This window comes from Balaenoptera borealis (genome assembly GCF_965194805.1).
Source record: "Balaenoptera borealis genome assembly, chromosome: 6".
Taxonomy (NCBI): domain Eukaryota; kingdom Metazoa; phylum Chordata; class Mammalia; order Artiodactyla; family Balaenopteridae; genus Balaenoptera; species Balaenoptera borealis.
This window is the reverse complement of record NC_138863.1, coordinates 66,427,660-66,446,752: the sequence shown is the minus strand read 5'-3', so window position 1 is coordinate 66,446,752 and position 19,093 is coordinate 66,427,660. Positions and strand designations below refer to the sequence as shown.

General features: G+C 38.5%; 1 protein-coding gene across 11 annotated transcripts in view; it reads right to left on the bottom strand.

The window, feature by feature from the left end:
- Window positions 1-2,670: 2,670 nt before the first annotated feature.
- TTC21B (tetratricopeptide repeat domain 21B) overlaps window positions 2,671-19,093 on the bottom strand; it is a 98,645-nt gene continuing 82,222 nt past the window's right edge. For 5 of the 11 annotated variants that reach the window (XR_014245540.1, XR_014245542.1, XR_014245543.1 and 2 more), the window contains 5 exons: window positions 17,653-17,720; window positions 16,364-16,417; window positions 16,167-16,229; window positions 12,410-12,535; window positions 3,236-3,324 (listed from right to left, as the gene is read on the bottom strand). Coding sequence is in view for 3 of the 11 variants with exons in the window: in XM_082395230.1 (XP_082251356.1) it covers window positions 12,467-12,535; window positions 16,167-16,229; window positions 16,364-16,417; window positions 17,653-17,720 (254 nt within the window). In the remaining 8 variants the exon portion in view is untranslated. Of the gene's footprint in view, window positions 3,325-9,903; window positions 12,536-15,866; window positions 16,230-16,363; window positions 16,418-17,650; window positions 17,721-19,093 lie in introns of those variants that run through there. The other 6 variants (XR_014245545.1, XR_014245541.1, XM_082395230.1 and 3 more) reach the window with 6 other exon arrangements.

The following is a 19,093-nucleotide window of genomic DNA, read 5'->3' as shown; positions in this document are numbered from 1 at the left end:
GTAACTTCTTTTTTATTTCTAATTTCGTTGATTTGAGCCCTCTCTTTTTTTCTTGATGAGTCTGGCTAAAGGTTTTTCAATTTTGTTTATCTTTTCAGAGAACCATCTTTTAGTTTCATTGATCTTTTGTATTGTTCTCTTCAACTCTATTTCATTTACTTCTGCTCTGATCTTTATGATTTCTTTCCTTCTACTAACTTTAGGTTTTGTTTGTTCTTCCTTCTCTAGTTGCTTTAGGTGTAGGTTAGGTTGTTTATTTGTGCTTTTTCTTGTTTCCTGTGGTAAGAATATATTGCTATGCACTTCCCTCTTAGAACTGCTTTTGCTATGTCCCATAGGTTTTGGATCATTGTGCATTAGTTTTCATTTGTCTCTAGGTATTTTTGACTTCCTCTTTGATTTCTTTAGTGATCCATTGGTTGTTTAGTAGCATATTGTTTAGCCTCCACATATTTGTGTTTTTACAGTTTTTTTTCTTGTAGTTAATTTCTAATCTCATAGTGCTGTGGTTGGAAAAGATCCTTGATATGATTTCCATTTTCTTAAATTTACCGAGGCTCTCTTTGTGGCCTAGTATGTGATCAATCCTTGAGAATGTTCCATTTGCACTTGAGAAGAATGTGTATTCTGCTACTTTTGGGTGGAATGCTCTATAAATATCAATTAAGTCCATCTGTTCTAATGTGTCATTTAAGACCTGTGTTTCCTTATTGATTTTCTGCCTGGATGATCTGTCCATTGATGAAAGTGGGGCCTTAAAGTCCCCCACTATTATTGTGTTGCCATCAATTTCTCCTTTTATGGCTGTTAGTTCATTGGGAAATTGAGAAGGGATGGTGGAGTTTAACACATTCCTCAGGGGATTCTGACACAACCCCCAGGGGTTATAAATCCCTTCCCATTTTGAAAATCAGTAATCTTGAACAAAGAAAAAGAATTTATATTTTTACTTCATGCCAGGCTAACAAGTTTCTAGAACATGGTGTGTATAGGCTAGATTCACCAAGGGCATTCATGATCCCACATTTGGTAGGGCTTGCACCTTGACTGATACTTATATCTATATCATCTATATCTATATATTTTTTTCTTGTAGCAATGAAGTAGTTATGCCTATCCACCACTTGGTTGTGATCACTAGCATAAGGAGGCTGTCTGGGAGTAAGGGTCTAGTCAGGCCATGGGATAGAAAAGTTTCACTTTAACATATTTGCTCAGCAATTCTAACCAAAGCTAATAAACCATAAATCAAAGCCATATGTTGACAGTAGTATTAATGGCAGACTCAGGTCCAAGTAAATAATCTGGACCTTTCACTCACATGTTTGGCTGTCAGGAAGGTGGAAGGAAGAGGTCAGGCCAAGGTTTGGCTGTGACCACATTCACTAGCATCTGAAACAATTAGCTTTAGTAGCCACACAAGTGCTGCATGGCTATCTTTCTATCACAGTGGGGGAAAAACTATATGACAAAGCAACCTCCTTATAGGTAGGCATCATCATCCTGCCAGTGGATGCTGTGGTAGGTCCCATCTCCCTATTCAGGATCAAGGTATTACTTTCCCCAGGTGCCAGGAGTGTTGGCTGCAGATGGCTCACAGCTTACAGCTAAGCCCCAGGAATGATCCTTGGCCTAAGATCGTGTCCCCTCCTGGAGGGCGGGGAGGGGCAGCCTGCACACAACACATGGCCAGTAGGAGAGTGAAGCAAGTGAGGAATAGGCCTCAGTGCTAGATTTAAGGGAGTGTCAAAAAACTCAAATCAAGATACATAATATTTTAATGCACTATTTTTAAAAATCAAAAATGCAAACAGTCCATAATGCTCAAAGTATCACAATTTTAAATAAAGACAGTATCAGTAATGACAGATTCATCCTTTTGCTGGAGGATCATTTGTGACCCTGCACAGCACTCTTACTTATTCTGTCTTTACTCAATATGTTCAGTATTTTGTTCATTGTGGAATTTTGCATTAACTTAGATTTTTAAAAATAGTGCAATAAAATATCATTTATCCTGGTTACTGAGTTTTTGGCACCCCTAAATTTTGTCCTTGAGGTGAGTGCCTCTCTCTCCTCACCCTTGTCCCAGCCGTGGCAGGTGGTAACAACGCCTGGCTCATTTGCCCTACAGGGAGACAATGCTGAAGGGTCATCCCAGCAACAGAGTTCCTGTGGGACCAGCTGGAGCCTGTCTTATGACTTCATCCCAGTCCAATCCTGCTTCCCTCACTCCCTTACCAGTGTTACTCCCAAGAGCACTCATGTGGGCAAGTCTCTGTCTGAGTCTGTTTCTCCTAAAACATCCCATAAAAGAGAGGTGACAATTCAAGCTCAGAGAGGCCAAGGGGCTTGCCCAAGTTCTCAGAGTTCCTAAGTGGTGGAGATGAAAACCCAGGTTAGTCTAACTGAAAGCCAGTGCTCCTCATTGTAAAACCCTACAGTCCAGGGCCAGGATTTGGGACTATAGTCAAGTAAGCCAAGGTCAAACACAGACACCAACAATCCCCATGCACTCCTCTGACTGAAATTCCTAATCATGGACTAGAAATCAGTCTTTCTGATTTCCAGTCTCCGATTATGTCAGACCATGTGGCTGACAGAGAAATCCAACCCCCACCCTGCCAAGATATCAATATCCTAATCCCCAGAACCTATGAATGTGTTAACTTACATGGCAGAAGGGACTTTGCAGACATGATCAAGTTAAGGACCTGGAGATGCAGAGATTATATTGCATTTCCAGGTGGACCCAATATAATCACAAGGGTCCTTACTAGGGAAAGAGGGAGACAGGAAAGTCAGAGGAGATGTGATGATGGAAGCAGAGGTTGGTCATGTGACAATGGGCCAAAGAACGCATACAGCCTCTAGAAGCTGGGAGCATCGAGGAACAAATTCTCCCCTAGAGCCTCCAGAAGAAGAACAGCTCTACTGCCACCTTGATTTTCTCCCCTTATATAAGACCCATTCTGGACTTCTGGAAGCCAGAAGTCTAAGAAAATAAATTTGTGTTGTTTCAAGCCACTCAGTTTGTGGTGATTTGTTACTACAGCAATAGGAAACTAACACAGACTCCTAAGGCAGGGCTTTTGCCCTGATATCATGGCATCACTCACATCACTCTGAGTTGTCATGGATCCCTAACAGAAATCAGACAGAACCACCAGAGGAATTTGACAATGTCTTCTCAGTTGTATTATATTTTTTTAATTAAAAAAAAGTAACTTGGATGTGTGGAAGGATTGATGATCTGTTCTGACTCCAGATGGTCCTGCTCTGCTGATGACAGATAGAAGTCCAGGACAGGCAGCGCCCATCTATCTACATGAAAGAAGGAAGGAAATGATTGATGTAACAAGGCCAGCATGACACAGGAACTCTTCAAAGCACACTTTTTACTTTTCTGACTCTTTAATAATATCTTTTGAATTGTAGATATTCCATTCCTGTTACAATTTTAATTCAGAACCAACTGTTCTGTTCTTCTTCTTTCCTAACTTCACTCAATGAGTTGGGATTTTAAGCTCCTCCTGCTACTTGAGCAAAAGTAGATATTTTGTTGTTGTTCACGTCATTGATTAGATTTGGGGTCTGATGTGCCATCAAGGTTTATTATTAAAAAAATCTGAATATTAAAGAGATTTTCATTTTTAGATTAGTTATATGAAAGAGGACAAAATACTTTGGCTAGAACAAGAGAATTTGGGGCATCAAGAAAATATCTTGAACAGAAACAGAAAATAGCACAGGGCTTCACTCCAGGCAAGGAAGGGGTTCTAGGATGGGGACAGACAAGAAGGAGAGAAAACACCATGTATATATGAGTAGGCGGGTGAGGGAGAAGGGGCAAGGGGTGGTGGTTATAACTATGCAGATGGGACCTTGGGCAACTTTGCAATATTCTTGCCCAAGTGTGTGCTGGCAAGTTATGGTCCTACTCATAGGAGCAGAGATATCACTGTCTCTGCTCACTGAGCAGAGAAGCCTTAAGTTTTATCCAAATGAGCATCTCCTGCTCCTGGGGCTCAGTTAGCTGTACTTGCCTTCTGCTTCTCCTGAAGATTTCACTCCATCAGCTAACATCTTGTTTGGGTCCTCCCTGAAAAAATGATTCCTATCCATTTCCTTAAATTTTGCTTGGTTTCTAACTTACCCTCACCTCACAATGCCCCAGGACACATGTAAGCTCAAGAAAAAGAAGGCAGGTAATGATGAAGTCTTTGGATTGTTCATGTTAGAAATGCGTCTGGGCTTTCCCTGTCTACCAGTGGCATGGCACATTTTGAGTTGGCTGCAGCTATATGTTTGTTTTGGATAAACTCTATGCAAGGGAGGTGATTTGGAGTTGGGGTTAAGAGCATAGCCTCTGGAGCCAGGTTGCCTTGGTCTTAACCCTAGTTCCATCCATTCCTATCTCTGTGGCCTTGGCTGAGTTACTTGCCCTCTCCTGACTCAGTTTCCTCAACTTCAAAATAGAGATCATAGCACCTACCTCACAGGGCTGTTTTGAGGATTAAAGTAGTTAATACATGTAAATCTCTTAGAATAGTATACAGTTAGTACTACCCAAGTTGGACATTCTTAAAAAAAAAAAAAAAGAAAAAGAAGGCAGGTAGGGGGAGAGAAGGGGGAGTCCTAGACACTTAATGGAATGGCATAACAAGGAATCCTATAGCACTTTATGGATCCAGCCTGATTTATTCCCCTCCCAGCACCTCCCTGTCTTTCAATGAGCTGGGATAATGGTTAATGGCTTCCTTTTACCTGATAATAATGTGTAACTTAAGAGTCAACTTGCACAGAGGAAGGAATATAAAGGTCAAAAGTCCTGTTATATTATCAACATACATTTTGAAATAGCTTACTAATCAATTTGGAGAAGCACGGGTCTTTATGGAGGCTTTCTCCCTGATTTGGAGAAGTACTGGCCTAGGCAGTTACCAAGTTGTTGAGACTCTCGACAACACAGACTCCACTAATCTCCTGGTTAAACTGAAGTAGTACAGCCCTTTATATATCCGGGTTTGGGTTTTTTAGACATCTGGTAGAAAGAAAACAGGTGGAAGAATGATTTTGAATGAATAATTTACCACCTTGAAAATTATTTTATTAATGAAATTTATTTTCTCCATTTTTTAACTGAAATTTGTGCTTTTTTTGTGTAGTTGGTCAGCTATGCTAGTGCCTGGGTACTTTTTAAAAAAAAAAAATACCGGCTTAAGTACTTTGGAGAGGTGCAAAGGGATCAGATGACATGCTTGTAGAGGAGCCTGTGGGATTGTCTGCCCAGCAACTTTCTGATCCATAGAGGTAGATCTGAGCGACTTGTTTCACTGGGTGCCCACCCTCCTCACCAGAGTGAGGTGGGGTCCAGGCTAAGGGACTGTATATTTGGGTCACTGCATATGGCTAAATTTGTAACACGGATGGGAGCAGTGAAATATCTGTGAGAGGTGAAGAACATGTCTGCTCAGTGAGGGTTCAACGTCTGGCACAGAATCGGTCTTCAGTGAGTATTTGTTGAATGACCTGACTTAGTAAATGGGTGAACAGATGAATACAGAAATGCCCAAAGCAGCAGACATTCCAGTCCCTGGTTCCAGTGGCTTCCTGCCTCTTAGCTTCCGTGCAGACCTTAGTAAGCCTCCATGATCCTTGGGTTTTTACACATAACTCAGGCCATCTTATGTTGGTTTCTGTTACTTGCAAATTGTAGTCACTATTAATAATGAGGAGCTTGGAATTGACTTTGAGATAAACATGAACAAAAATCTATAGAACTTATTCTCTCTTTATATATATGTGTGTATATTTATGAGTGTGTATGCATGTCTGTGTAGTGTCATGTGTGTATGTATATGTATATATATGTATATATCCATATGAACTGGATAAATCAATGTCCCTGAGCTCCATTCCTTATGTCTAAAATAAAGGGGTTAGACTAATGATCTGAATTAAGAGGTTATACTTTAAAGAATTATGTCAATGATTTGTTAGTAAATCACCAGAAGGTATACCGTTGCCAGAAAAGAGAGTCCAAGATAGCCACTTTGGGAGTTCATATACTTTCCATGTTGTTTCATTGTTGAAAACAGTTTGGCAGATCTTTTGGAAGTGCATTCTCTGGTGGTTGCCTGTTATTTTAACTCTGCCCTTGGAAGGTGATCTCCAGTCTATGGTGACTGAGGGTGCTGGTAACACCAGTTTGGGTAAAATAGTAAAATTTAGCTGTAAAGTAGCAGTGAGACTTTTCCCCATGAATTGGCCCTGGAGGAAAACCATGAGGAGTGCCACGTCAGTATGGACAGAATATTGGTGGGAATGATGTACCAAATTGAAGTGTCCAAAGGGTGAATAACCAGCAGTAGGCATCCCAAAACTTGGCTGCCCTCTTTTTGATGGGACCTCAATATCCCTCACACATAAAGCACAATGCCAGGGGCTTCCCTGGTGGTGCAGTGGTTGAGAATCTGCCTGCCAATGCAGGGGACACGGGTTCGAGCCCTGGTCTGGGAAGATCCCACATGCCGCGAAGCAGCTAGGCCCGTGAGCCACAATTACTGAGCCTGCGCGTCTGGAGCCTGTGCTCCACAACAAGTGATGCCGCAATAATGACAGGCCCGCGCACCGCGATGAAGAGTGGCCCCCACTTGCCGCAAACTGGGGAAAGCCCTCGCACAGAAACGAAGACCCAACACAGCCATAATTAATTAATTAATTAATTATTTAAAAAAAAGCACAATGCTGGGTGTGGCCCAGGTGTTCAAAAATGATTGAACACTGTGATTGATAAGCCAAGTTCATAACACCAGCTGTCATCAGTGTTTGAATCCTCATTAATGCCAACTGCTTTACATATATTTTTTTACATATATTTTCTTATTTCACACTGTCAACAATCCTCTTTTTATTCCCATTTCAAATGTTAGGAAATCGGGACTTAGAGAACGAAAGGAACTCTCCCCAAATCACACTGCTGATAAGCGGCAGAGAATGCTAAGCCAGCTTGTCTGACTCCAAAGCTCACTATGCTATACTGCCTCTCTCTTCTCAACTGTATTTGGAGGCAAGTGAGAACGGCACAAAGCGTTTTGCCTTATACCTGATTTAACTATCAATTATAGACTCCTCACAGACCAATATGGATCTGAATCATAATGTGCTCCTGAATAGCATTGGCTGCCTAGCAAATAAGTTCAGGGGATCATAAACGGTTCAAAAATTGTACATCAGTGTTTTTACAGTGTGGAAATACATGGATTTCTAGCTGTTATTTTCGCTGTGTATTTTCAGAATGTCTGAAAGGGCAGCTTATCTTCTATAGCACTCATCTCTACGTGGCTCAGCTGTTCACATGGACTTTACTGGCATGTGTCATTGTCCTCCCTTTTCCTATATGCCCTAAGGTAGGGCACTTCTGCCACCCACTGAAGTTCACTTCTAAAAAGCTAATAGCTTTGGGGGAATAGCAGAGGGGTTATTTATTTTTTCAAGTTAAGTGTGGAGAAAAGGGAATAGAGCAGATTCTTCCCAGATGCCTGATTTCTCGTCAGCATGCTGCTTGAGTCCTTGATTGAACACACTTCAGCCATCCTGTGCCTAAGGAGAAAAATACTCCTGCCTCACGTCGCTATGGTAACTGATGCTCAGCAGGCAGTTGCAGTTTCATTTAACATAACTGGCTTTTAGAACTTGAGGGGAAAGTATGCTTTCATGTAAGAGAAGGGATGACGAGAGATTTAATTAATGTGTTTCAGCTTAACACAGGGATACAGGTCACTTCCACTGTTTGACCGTAGCATGTATAGCTCCATTTTATATCTGTATCAGATCTAAGGCATCAAAAGGTGGACCATTTCTCTTATCATGTGTGAAGTGCACAAAGTGGGCAGAAACGGAGAGACAGGGGTTGTGCTGAAGCCTTTGCAAAAGGTCTTTCACTTTATAAAACCATCTCGGCTTGAGAGCGTATAGGAGAATTGCTTCCTCTTCTCACATCCACAAAGGAGGCCTGAGTGATGGGTTGCTAGGCAACCTCACACTGAAGACTGGGGCACTTTGAAATTAACATAGCTGACCTCCCCATCATCTCTGCAGCTCTGCTATTCAAAAGCATTTTGTGAGGCCATAGGACTCAAGAAAATAGATATAAGATGTAAATACAAAAATAAAGAATAGGGGAAATAAACCTGAATTTTTCAACGACCAGGATTCACTCAATGAAAAAAGGCAGCAGTTTGAAAAAGCAGGTTGAGGGTAAAATGGTGTTAGTTGCTATAAACCAGAAACTAGTATTTTGAATAATCTAAGAAGAAAATTTCCCTATGTTTTTAGACATGTTTATAACTGCCATGTAAACTATCACAGCAAAGGGTCTGAAAATACCTAAGGGCAAACAAAAATAAATCCATTTATGATCATATATATCTACTACATATTTTTTAAAAAATCTTAACTCTCAATCCTTAGTATATGATGTTTTGCTTAAGCTCCAGAGTCTCCTACTATTTTTCTTGCTACTGCATCATTAATATGATACTGGTTGGTGTGGGAAGGGATGGTATTTATTTTGCAAGTAGATGAATATTTGGAAGGAAACTGCAAAGCTGGTCTATGGAGCAGACACACCCTCCTGTCATCAATAAATTATTTAGCTTGATTTTTAAAATATCTCATACCACTGGGAAAGGCTTATGGTAACATTTTAAAATATGCTGTTAAATTTGTAAACATCAAAATCAATCAAAATTGGTGGTACTGGGAAAAGTGGGAGACAAATCCTGAGTTCTTTTTGGTAGGTTTGTTTTTTGTTGTGAGCATTTGGGTGAAGCAAGTTTGAAACTATTTTAGGTGGATTATAAGACTGAAGAAATGAACAAATATGATGAAGTTGCTGGGACTCAGGGTCTCACTGTGGAAGAAGGGACATACAAATGAAAACTGGGGGAACACAAGAAAGAACCCTAGGGTGATAAACTGGATTTGGAGGAATTGGTGTAAATTTGTGATTTCTGAAACATGTTTCAGTATGTGTGTACTTACACCTGTGTATGCATGTATATGTGTGCACATATATATGTGTATGTATGCATGTGAGTGCATATATACATGCATATGTTTTCTATTTGCTGAAAGGGTTTAGAAACAATTCACCCTAGTGGCAGTGAACACACTTTACACTAAGTTCTTGATCTCTAATACCATTGCCCCACTAAAGGGAACCAGGGCTCCTCAGAGAAATGGCTGATTCCAGGGCTGGGACAGGGTAATTAGAAGTTGAACCTGGGATATTTTGTTATGCTAGAAAGTAGGAATATGCTTAGGAAAAAAAAAAAAGGAAAAGAAAGAAAGAAAAAGATAGGGGTAGTCACAAGGACACCAAAGGAGCCAACTTGAAGTGGTCCTGCTGGCCAAATCTGAAACCATTTGAGCACCAAAATAATTAAAGGCATTAATGAATTATGAACCAATGAAAAAATAGGAATTCATGAACACATATGATATTAAATACTAAATATGTAAAAAAGTAAAAAGAATAATAAATAAGCAAAGGAGGGGCTCTTGCTTATAGTAAAATGCTAAGGGCTGACTGCTTGGAACATGTGGAGAAAGTGGTGACGTTAGAATATCATCATTTATAATCATCATGGTGAATGTTAGATCAGGCAGGATCAGGCTAATCTAGGGGAAATTTTTGAAGAAGCAGAATATTTGTAAGATCTTAAAGTGTCTCCTCACAGATTGGTTATTAGTTGTAACGGGAAAAATAACAATTATATGGTAGAAAAGTTTGACTTGTGTAATCAAAATTAATGTCTCCAATGAGGGCAGGTGGACATTGTGTGTTTCCAGACGTGATACCATGAGGACACCACATCACTTACACAGTATTATGGCCAGAAACACCTAACTCAGATTGAATCTTAAGGAAATATCAGGCAAACCCAAAACAAAGGAACACTCAAATTAAAAAAAAAAGGGGGGGGGGCAGAGGACTGTATTTTCAAAAATAGCTATTTTATAAAAGACAGAGGAAGGCTGTGGAAATGCTCCAGATTAAACAAGACTAAAGACATGACAAGTAAATGCAATACCCAGTCCTAGAATGGAACCCAACTGGAGGGAAAAGATGCTGTAGAGGATATTATTGGATCAGTTGGCGGTAAACAGTGGCAGATTAAAAGTTTTGTATCTATGTTGAATTAACTGATGTTCATAACTGTACTGTCCTTAAACTGGAGAATATCCCTATTCTCATGAAATACACAATGAAGTACTTGGGAGTACAGAGGCATATATGATGCATGCAACTTACTCTCCAAATGTTCAGAAAAAACATTTTACGTATAGGTGTGCATATGTGTGTGTGTATAAATGTATATATAAAATTTGTATATACACAGAGAAGATGCAAATGACGTAAAATACTAACAATATTGTAGTTATGTGTCTGGGTAAATGGCATGTGGGTGCTCTTTGTACTTTTCTCATTCACCAAACTTCTTTAAGTTTGAAATGACTTCCAAATGAAAAATCAACCAAAAATTTTTTGTGTGTGTGGAAAAAACCCAATTTTTATTGGAACTAAAGTAGTGAATATTTACAATTTAAGAAATCTGTGGAAACAGCAGTAAGCTCACTCACACAAAAAAGATATTACACTTCATAAGAGGCAGTAGAGTTACTTGTTCAGCACAAAGAACTGACATCAGGACCCAGACACATCTCCTTGGTCACATTTCTTCCCCTGACCTCTGTGTGGTCTGTGCTCTATCATTTTAACTTTGCTCTTGCGTGTTCTCAATATCCTGGACTTTCCCCAATCCCCGTATCCCCCTCAAATTATCCTCTGCAATCTGTGAATTAATGTGAAAAATTGGCTGGAAACTTGTCAAGAAAGTATATGTCAGGGAGTTTTCATTCATTGACTAGAGCAACTTTAAGTATTTAACTTAAACGGTTTGAAAAGAGCATTTATGTAACTGCTTAGCATTTTAGCACATTTTTTTCTCCAGTGTTCTTTAAGCTTAATGTGTTTTCCATAAAAAGTTTAATCTCTACCTGTGAAACAGGACCTATTACCCATTATAAGTGAGGATACTACTGAATACTTCCCAGCCCTGTTCTTAGTGTTTCAAGTTTTTTTTTTTTTTTTTTTAAGGTTCTTACATCATTTACCCATTAAAAATAAAACTAGCCTGCCTCTGGCAGAAACTGAAATAGTAATTACTTTCTTAAAATACACTTGTTTTTTTAAAACAGAGTTTCTGTTACATTGCCAAAAGAATTTGTTTGAAGAAAGATAAACATAACATACACACTATTTGAAAACAGTCTCGTTCAAAGATTGCCATAGATTCTAAGGTTGTACCACTCGGAAGGAAGACATTTAGAATCTGCTCGTTACTCAGCTTTCCTCGTTTATGGGATCAAATTGTTTTACGGGCAGCGTGCCAGATCCATTTACGTGCACTATAAGGCCGAGTGTAGAGTCAGGCATTTCTCTAGAAAACATCTGGTTCTTAAGAAGAGGATTAAAAGGTGGGTAACACTTTTTTGCTCGTAACTATGATTTATGATGTTACAGTAACCCCCCTCTAATCTGGCAGGCAGACTTCCAGCAACCACACCAGGAACCTGGAAGTAAGTGAAAATACTTCAGAGCTCAAGGAAAACAGAGGCCCCCAAATTCCATGCATATGAAAGAGTGGTACTGCCTTTAGGTCAAAGTCCACTTTACTATAAAACTGATGGAGCAAATCAGCATAAGGGCTCCTAAGCCCACCTTTATATGTAATACCTCTTTCTACAGTTATTTTGTTCCTTTACTCCCTTTACAAAAATCACACATCCCTCTGAACTCTAATTCTTCTAAACCACCCCCTGGACCCCTTTTCCTCCTCAGGCTTCTCCCTTTTCTCTTTCTTATACCTTCAATATCTACTGACCTTTCCCCATAAATATTCCAAGATGCTCAAGTAGCTCCTGTCTTGAAAAACAGAAAACAAAAACCCTTTCATAAACCTCTGTAGCCATCACTCTATTGCTCCCTTACCCTCAGCCCTATAGCCAAACATTTTTCTCTTCTGTCTCTAGTTCCTCCCCTTTCATTCAAACTTTGTTCAAATTAGTAAGGGATCCTCTTCCTCCAAGGGGTGCAGTTGCAGTTGTGAGACCCAGAGTGCTAGCTTCTGCTCCTCTGCTACCCCCTCGGGTGGGTCACTCTGTCCAGGGCTCACACAACACAACTACACGTTGTGGCCCTGTGTGATCTCGGGTATTTCCTCCGGCTTCTTATTAGTTACATTTGGTAGGATCATCTTTAAAACTCTGTTACTAGAATCATGCAAAGTGCAGAGAACTGGTTTTTTTCTGCAGTTACAGGACTGTACTCTTCACTCACCTTGACAAGTGGTACTCCTCTCTCCCTCAGTAACTCCTGTGCTCTCCTATTAAGTTGCTATCGCCACTCTCCTATTGCCATTTTCTGGTAGTCTCTTTCAATCTTCTCCTTCTTGAATCTTTTTCTCTGACAATTGAAATAAACCAGATTACATTTTGTACAAACCATTAAAGTGTGGGTGTTAAGAGTTTTTCTATTCATCTTTAAGAAATCTTTTTTTTTAAAAAAAAGCAAAAATCCTTATTTTTAGTGTGTGTTCCTTGCAGTTAACTTGAAAAATGGCAATTTTTTCATCACTCAGAACTATTGTTAAAAATTGGGTTAGTTTCATTTAGTTGTGTGTGTGTATCTTACATATACATCTATTTATATTCTTTTGCAAATTGTTATAGGAACAGTTATGTTTCTTGCATTTTCACTTATTTTGTGAGAATCTTAGCAGTTAAAAATCTTTAAAAATTCTTTAAAAAATAGGAAAAAAAAACTCTTTGAAAACAGGTTTTGATGACTACATAGTACTCCATTATTGGGTAAACTAATATATTTGACCATTTCATTTATGCTGAATGTTTTGGCAATAACCAAAAAACCCAAGCTTTTTGCTTCTACGGTTTTTTAAACCAAAAAGCTTTGAGGAAATTTCTGAATGTCCCTTATGATAAATTTCTCTAAGTGGGATTACTTGGTCAAAGGACAGAATCTTAAATCCATACTGCCAAATTCCCTTCGGAAAGGATGAATGTGGTGGTTTTCTTGCACTGTTGCCAATCTTTCATTAAAAACAAAAAGCAAAATAAAACATAAAAGCATTTGCTACTTTATCAGCACTAGCACTGTTAATATGATCCTGTTATAAGGCTCTTCACTTATCTCCAGACCCAAACTAGGAGAGTTCCTGTCAGTCTTAACTGGTCTTTTGGTTTCCATAGTGATTCTATTATCTATCCTAGTGCAAAGTTTAACCTAGCTTCCTCAGCTGTCCATACATAAAACCCTTCCAGAATTGCTCTAGCTTCTTGACTTATGGGAGAGAGAGTGGTTTCCTTTTGGGACCCAGTTCCCCATACTAGCTGGCCTAATGTCAAAGGGCATTGAACTTAAAAATGCTTCCTGACTATGAGGGTGGTGGTATTCAAACCCCAAATGCACAGAAAATTCATTCATGTTGTGACCCTCCCTCCCCGTCCTCCGCGTGGGCCCCAAACTATCACTGAACATGCCATGGGCACTGATTCCTTCAAGCAGCAGTTCAGTTTGAGTTCCAGCTTTCCTGGATGTGTGATCTTGGGCATGTGAACAAGAAAAACATCAGAGATTAGTTAGTGCTAAATAGAGAGTTTAACAAGGGTGACAGGGTACAGACTGACATGATGGCTACTTTAGAGCGTTGGCCTGGACATGGACAGGGTCTCTGAGGAGGTGATAATAAACTGGTACCTGAATGAAAGAAAGAATAAGCCTAGAGAGGGAAGCTTGGAGACAGTAAGCGGGGATTAGGGAGAGAATTCCAGCAGAGGAGAGAAGGTCAAAAGTCTGTTCCAGATGGATGAAGTGAGATTTATGCATGTAAAGAGTGCAACATAATTTCTGGTGGGGGAGGGGAGCAAGAGAGGGAGGGAAGGAGGGAGGGAGACAATGAATGAGAATCTTGACTCCTGTATGGCTGTGCTTCTAGGGGAACTGACTAGTCCTCTCCATCTCACCTTTGCCTGCATTGTCTCTTTTCTTCTGTGAAGGTTCTTCTCAATTGCAACTACTACTTGACCCTGTTCGGCTTATAATAAGTAGAGCTACTATTTATTAAGAGCCCAAGTGAGTTAGATTCATTAGGTTTTATGTACGTTCTTTCACTTAATTCTTACAACAACCCGAGGAAGGTTATTATCCTGATACGTTACTTTATGGATAAGAAAAGCAAAACGAGGCTCAGAGAGCCTATGTAACTTGAGAAAGTAGTAAAGCCAGACTTGAAACCTAAGCTGGTCTGACTTCAGAGCCGTGTTCTTTGCTGCTACACTACACTGCTCCTCACTTACACCTCTCGTTGGAAGCTGCCACATTTGTAAGAACGTTCATTCTGCTCAGCTCTTCTCGTTCCTCATTACCCAGCCACCTCCGTGACAGAACACTCAGCTTCATCTGCTAGCCAGATGCAGATAAAAGAATTTTTCTTATAGACACCGTCTCTCTTAGTTATGGAAGAAACCTTAATATAGGAAAGGCTGGTGTGGAATCCAGGCTCTGACAATTCTTCTCTGACCTTGGGCAAATCACTTAGTTTGAGCCTCATCATCTGAAAAAACACTATTTCTCTGGAGAGCTGACTGAGAAATAAAAGACCTAGTTTAAAGAAAGTTTCTAGAATAGTATCTAACAAATGGCAGAATAAGTGGCTGCGTAAGAAACAAAAACAAACTCATTTTACAGATAGGAAAACTGATTTGGAAATGTCTTGCTGGGAGAAGAGATGTTCTACTTTCTCTATCCAACTTCCATAATTCTAGCATTCCATGATGCAGGCTCACTGGAACTGCTAAGGGTATTCTGTTATATCACGTCTTTAACAATGTCCATTCAGGCTGAAAGGTTATAGAGAAAGAGATAATCGGTCACAGTGCCAGAACTGTAAAACACGGATAATAATGTCTATATTATAGGACTGGGGGATAAATGTAATAAGACATGTGAAAGCGTTTTAACAGGCATGAAATGTTTCATAAATGCTCTACTTATTAAACATTTTCATGGAATGCCATACATAAAAGAATGACTAGAATTTTATAACATATAATTGGAATTAAAAGGACTCTGGAAAATTGGAGAAGTGATCAGAAACTAGAATGTAGCTCAAAAGAAATAAACATGAGGTACTTAAGGAAAAGCAAGGGACTTTGAAAAATACTGTTTATTGAAAATGCAATTAAAATTGAAGACTGTGTTTATTGTATTCTTAAAGGCAGCTGAAAAAGGTATAGATAACATACTAAAAATCATGTTAAGAATTGAGTTTATGAAGATTCGGTTAAATTCAGTGTAAAGAGTGAGTGCTCTCCCAGGGTGGCGGCAGGGATTCTAGGGAGAGCGGGGTCTGCAGCTGCTTTCACACGGTGTGCTTTGGGAGTCCCTACTGACCAGAAATATTCTCCATCAGATGCTACAGCGTCTAAAGTTACACCAAAAGACCTCGTCTTTGGGCTAAGGTTAAATATTGCTATAAAGGTTTACCTATTTAAACTAATTTCAGGTACTGGTTATTTCTTAAAAGGATCACATAGGCATTGGGAGCAGGAAGAATCAGTTCAACAGAGAAGCAAAACACGCACACTCTTTATACTTTTCCACAAAGATTTTTCTAGGAAAGCCACATTTTCTGTAATACTACGCATTAACATGGGGAGCCTACCCTGATTTTGCAAAACTCACCATGTCTTTTGAGTTCCAAGAGGAATACAAATCATAAATTTATAAAATCTTTATTAAAAAATATATTTTCTTTTTCATAAATATCTACAGGGAAATTTACTCAAACCTTTGAAATAACAGAGACTATCACAAAAATGTTTAACAGAGAACAACAATATTGTAAATGTATTTCCTGAAAGCAACAACTAATGTTCCTTAGAAAAGATATAGGACACTTAACTACCAAGATTTTAACAAAATATTTTTTATAGAAATGGGTTATAATCTTTACCACAGAGTCACCAAATCTGCACCTAATCAAGAGAGTCAATTAAATAAACCAGCTCTCATTCACCTTCTCCATCAGAAGACATCCATTTAACATAGTGTTTCTCTTTATATACAACAGCAGCCTCTGCTGGAGAAAGAAAAGTATGCTTTCTATTACAAAGTATTAGCTTAAACCTATTTTGAACTGGAAGAACTCAGATCCTTTCCATTTCTTGCTTAAAAAAGCTAAAATAATTTTCAAGGTCTTAAAGATGTACGAGCCTTATCAAGTATATCCTTTCTGATTTTGGGGTAAGTTGGATGTGCTTCGAGAACCTGCAAAAACACACACACGAACAAAAAAACAAAATAAAACAAAAGCATAAGAACTTGTAATTCATTATCAAGAACTGGGGAGTGACACAACTTACTAGAAACAGCATTACAGTTGAGATTTCATTATATTAATACTGCAAATATAACAACACTTTTTAAAGGTGATATCTGAGATGCGTATGATGACTCATTTCTATTAACAGCAATTAAATGGAAAAGGTAGAATATAATACTACACGTGAAAAATACAACAAATATAATTATTTCCTTAATAGATCAGTTACAGAAAACAATTATGTATCAATGATTTAAGATACTTTTAAAAATTTAGCTATTTATGCATGATATTTAATAAACACTTAGTTATTTTTACCCAGGAGCACACATCAGATTTACCTGGAATGATCTTGAAACATACAAATTTCCAGGTCTACTGAGTCTAGGAGTAGCGGAAATTCATTAAAAAAAAAACCTCCACAAATGATTCTAACGTATAACCTTACATTAATGTACAACCTTAACCTTAATGTGAAATGCTGCCTTACACAGAGACTCAGTAATCAACAGCAATTGCTGGGGCCAAGTATTTATTATACTGATGCTCACACAGCTATCTGGGATAAGGCACGTTACACAATTCTCTGCTAAGGAGCTTTTCTTGGAGCTCCCAATAATGTTTAGTAAAATGTCTTATATGGAATATCAGTGTGACAATGTATATAAAGAAAACTGCAAATTCTAAAACTGCAACTTAAATATTTGTCATTTTTAACAAGGGATCATTTAGTCAGGAATCAATTCCAGAAGTGTAATTGAATGACTTCTAAATGACAAAAAAAACCTCTTTAATTTATAAATCTGAATCCTCTAATAACCAGACTTAAGACACATACATAAGAACTTCTACTCAGAACAGTGACGTGGAGAATCTGTAATAATCCTGAGATATCTTCTGACTTAAGGATTAAGTTTTATTTAACGTGCTTCTCTAGCCTCTTTCTTTAAATTGACGTAAACATTTTATTATTTGAGCCCAATGAAAAACATGTTTTTTCAATTTAAGTAAACTTTATTTTCTAAACTTTGAAAACTGGTAGTATCTCCCAGATATATTTGATGAGTCATTTAACCAAAATATGACGTCTTCTATCTCTATTCATGTACATCTTGATATTAATTAAAAGTAGGAAACAGTGCATCTGAAATATTTTAAGAAATCTAAATTTAAGTTTTACCTGGTGACATACGTCAATTGCATCCACATATCTTTTTGCTTTTAAGTAATTAAATGCCAGTTTGTATCCTGTAAAGACAAAAAACCCAACAATGATATAGTACTATATTTATAGAGCATACTGTTAATATTACCTTTTTCGGCCTCCTCCTTTGTTTGCTTACTCTAATATCAGAGAACTCTTAGTGGAGGCTGGTGACTGTACTACGACAGAAATGATAAGATAATAGAAGGTGGAGTGACATAAAAGGAGAACAGGTAGGAAAGAAAATGGAGTTGTAATAAAGGACCACAGTTGGGTTAGAAGAGGGCCGGCCATCCCACAAATGCGGTTTTGCAACTTACTAGTAAAGTCCCATTTGTTTCAGATTATGGTAAAAACTCATCATAGGGCAGTAAATGGTAACACAGCTATTCATTTAAACAGTACAGATTTACTTAACACGTCAGGCAAACTGGTTCCTTCAGTCATGAGGTTTACATTCCATTAGGAAAGAAAGTACCTTATTTAAGTAATTATGTAAGTACATGAATAATTTCAAAACTGAGATAAATGCTATGAAATAAAGGTACAGGCCAAGGGCACTGTAATAAGAAACCTGGTTGGGGAGGGGGTGGGAGTCAGGCAAGGTCTGAAATCTGAAGGAAGAGGTATAATGTAGGCCAAGGGGGTGGGAAGCAAGAACACTGTTAGGCAAAAGCTGCACACGGAAAGGCCAGTGGTAGAGCGAGACACAGCAACCAAATGGACCTGGAGCGCACGAGCGGAGGGCAGAGCAGGGGGGAGAGCGGCTCAGAAGACACTGGGTTAGTCATCAGATAGCCACATCAGCGATGAGCAACAAGTACCACAGTTACTGGTACTGAAATGTCACATTTCAAATACTGACAATTTAGAAGAAAGTTTTAAGACATTCTTAACTGACTGTTGTTCTGTATCAATGCCATAATAGTAAGCAAACTAAGGAAAAGACAAAAAAAGTGGACTCAATAAGTAAGATATAACACGATGTAAAATAACATGTAACTAATAAATTAAATATCTTGCTTTACCATTTAGAAATATGAAAAAGGGAAATCTGAATGCTGCTCTTAGGCTTTAATCAAAGTACCAAAGCAAGTTTTTAGAATTTCAAAGCAATGTTTTAAAAGAATTGCTGGCTAATGCAATCATATGGTAGCAAAAAGTAAGGAAAAGGAATGATCTAAAATTCATTGTATTCGATACACACACACACACACACACAGAAATGAGAAATGTCCAAGATGAAAACAATAAGTGTCAGAGAGGTAAACTTGATATCATTAGAAAATAATTATAAAACAGATTAATAAATAGAGTTTATTAGAGACCTGGACTCAGGTTTCTTTCAGTCTTAGTGTCACCTCAGAACAGTTATTTGAAAACAAGCCTTCTGTACTTCAAATTAGTTGATTTGAAA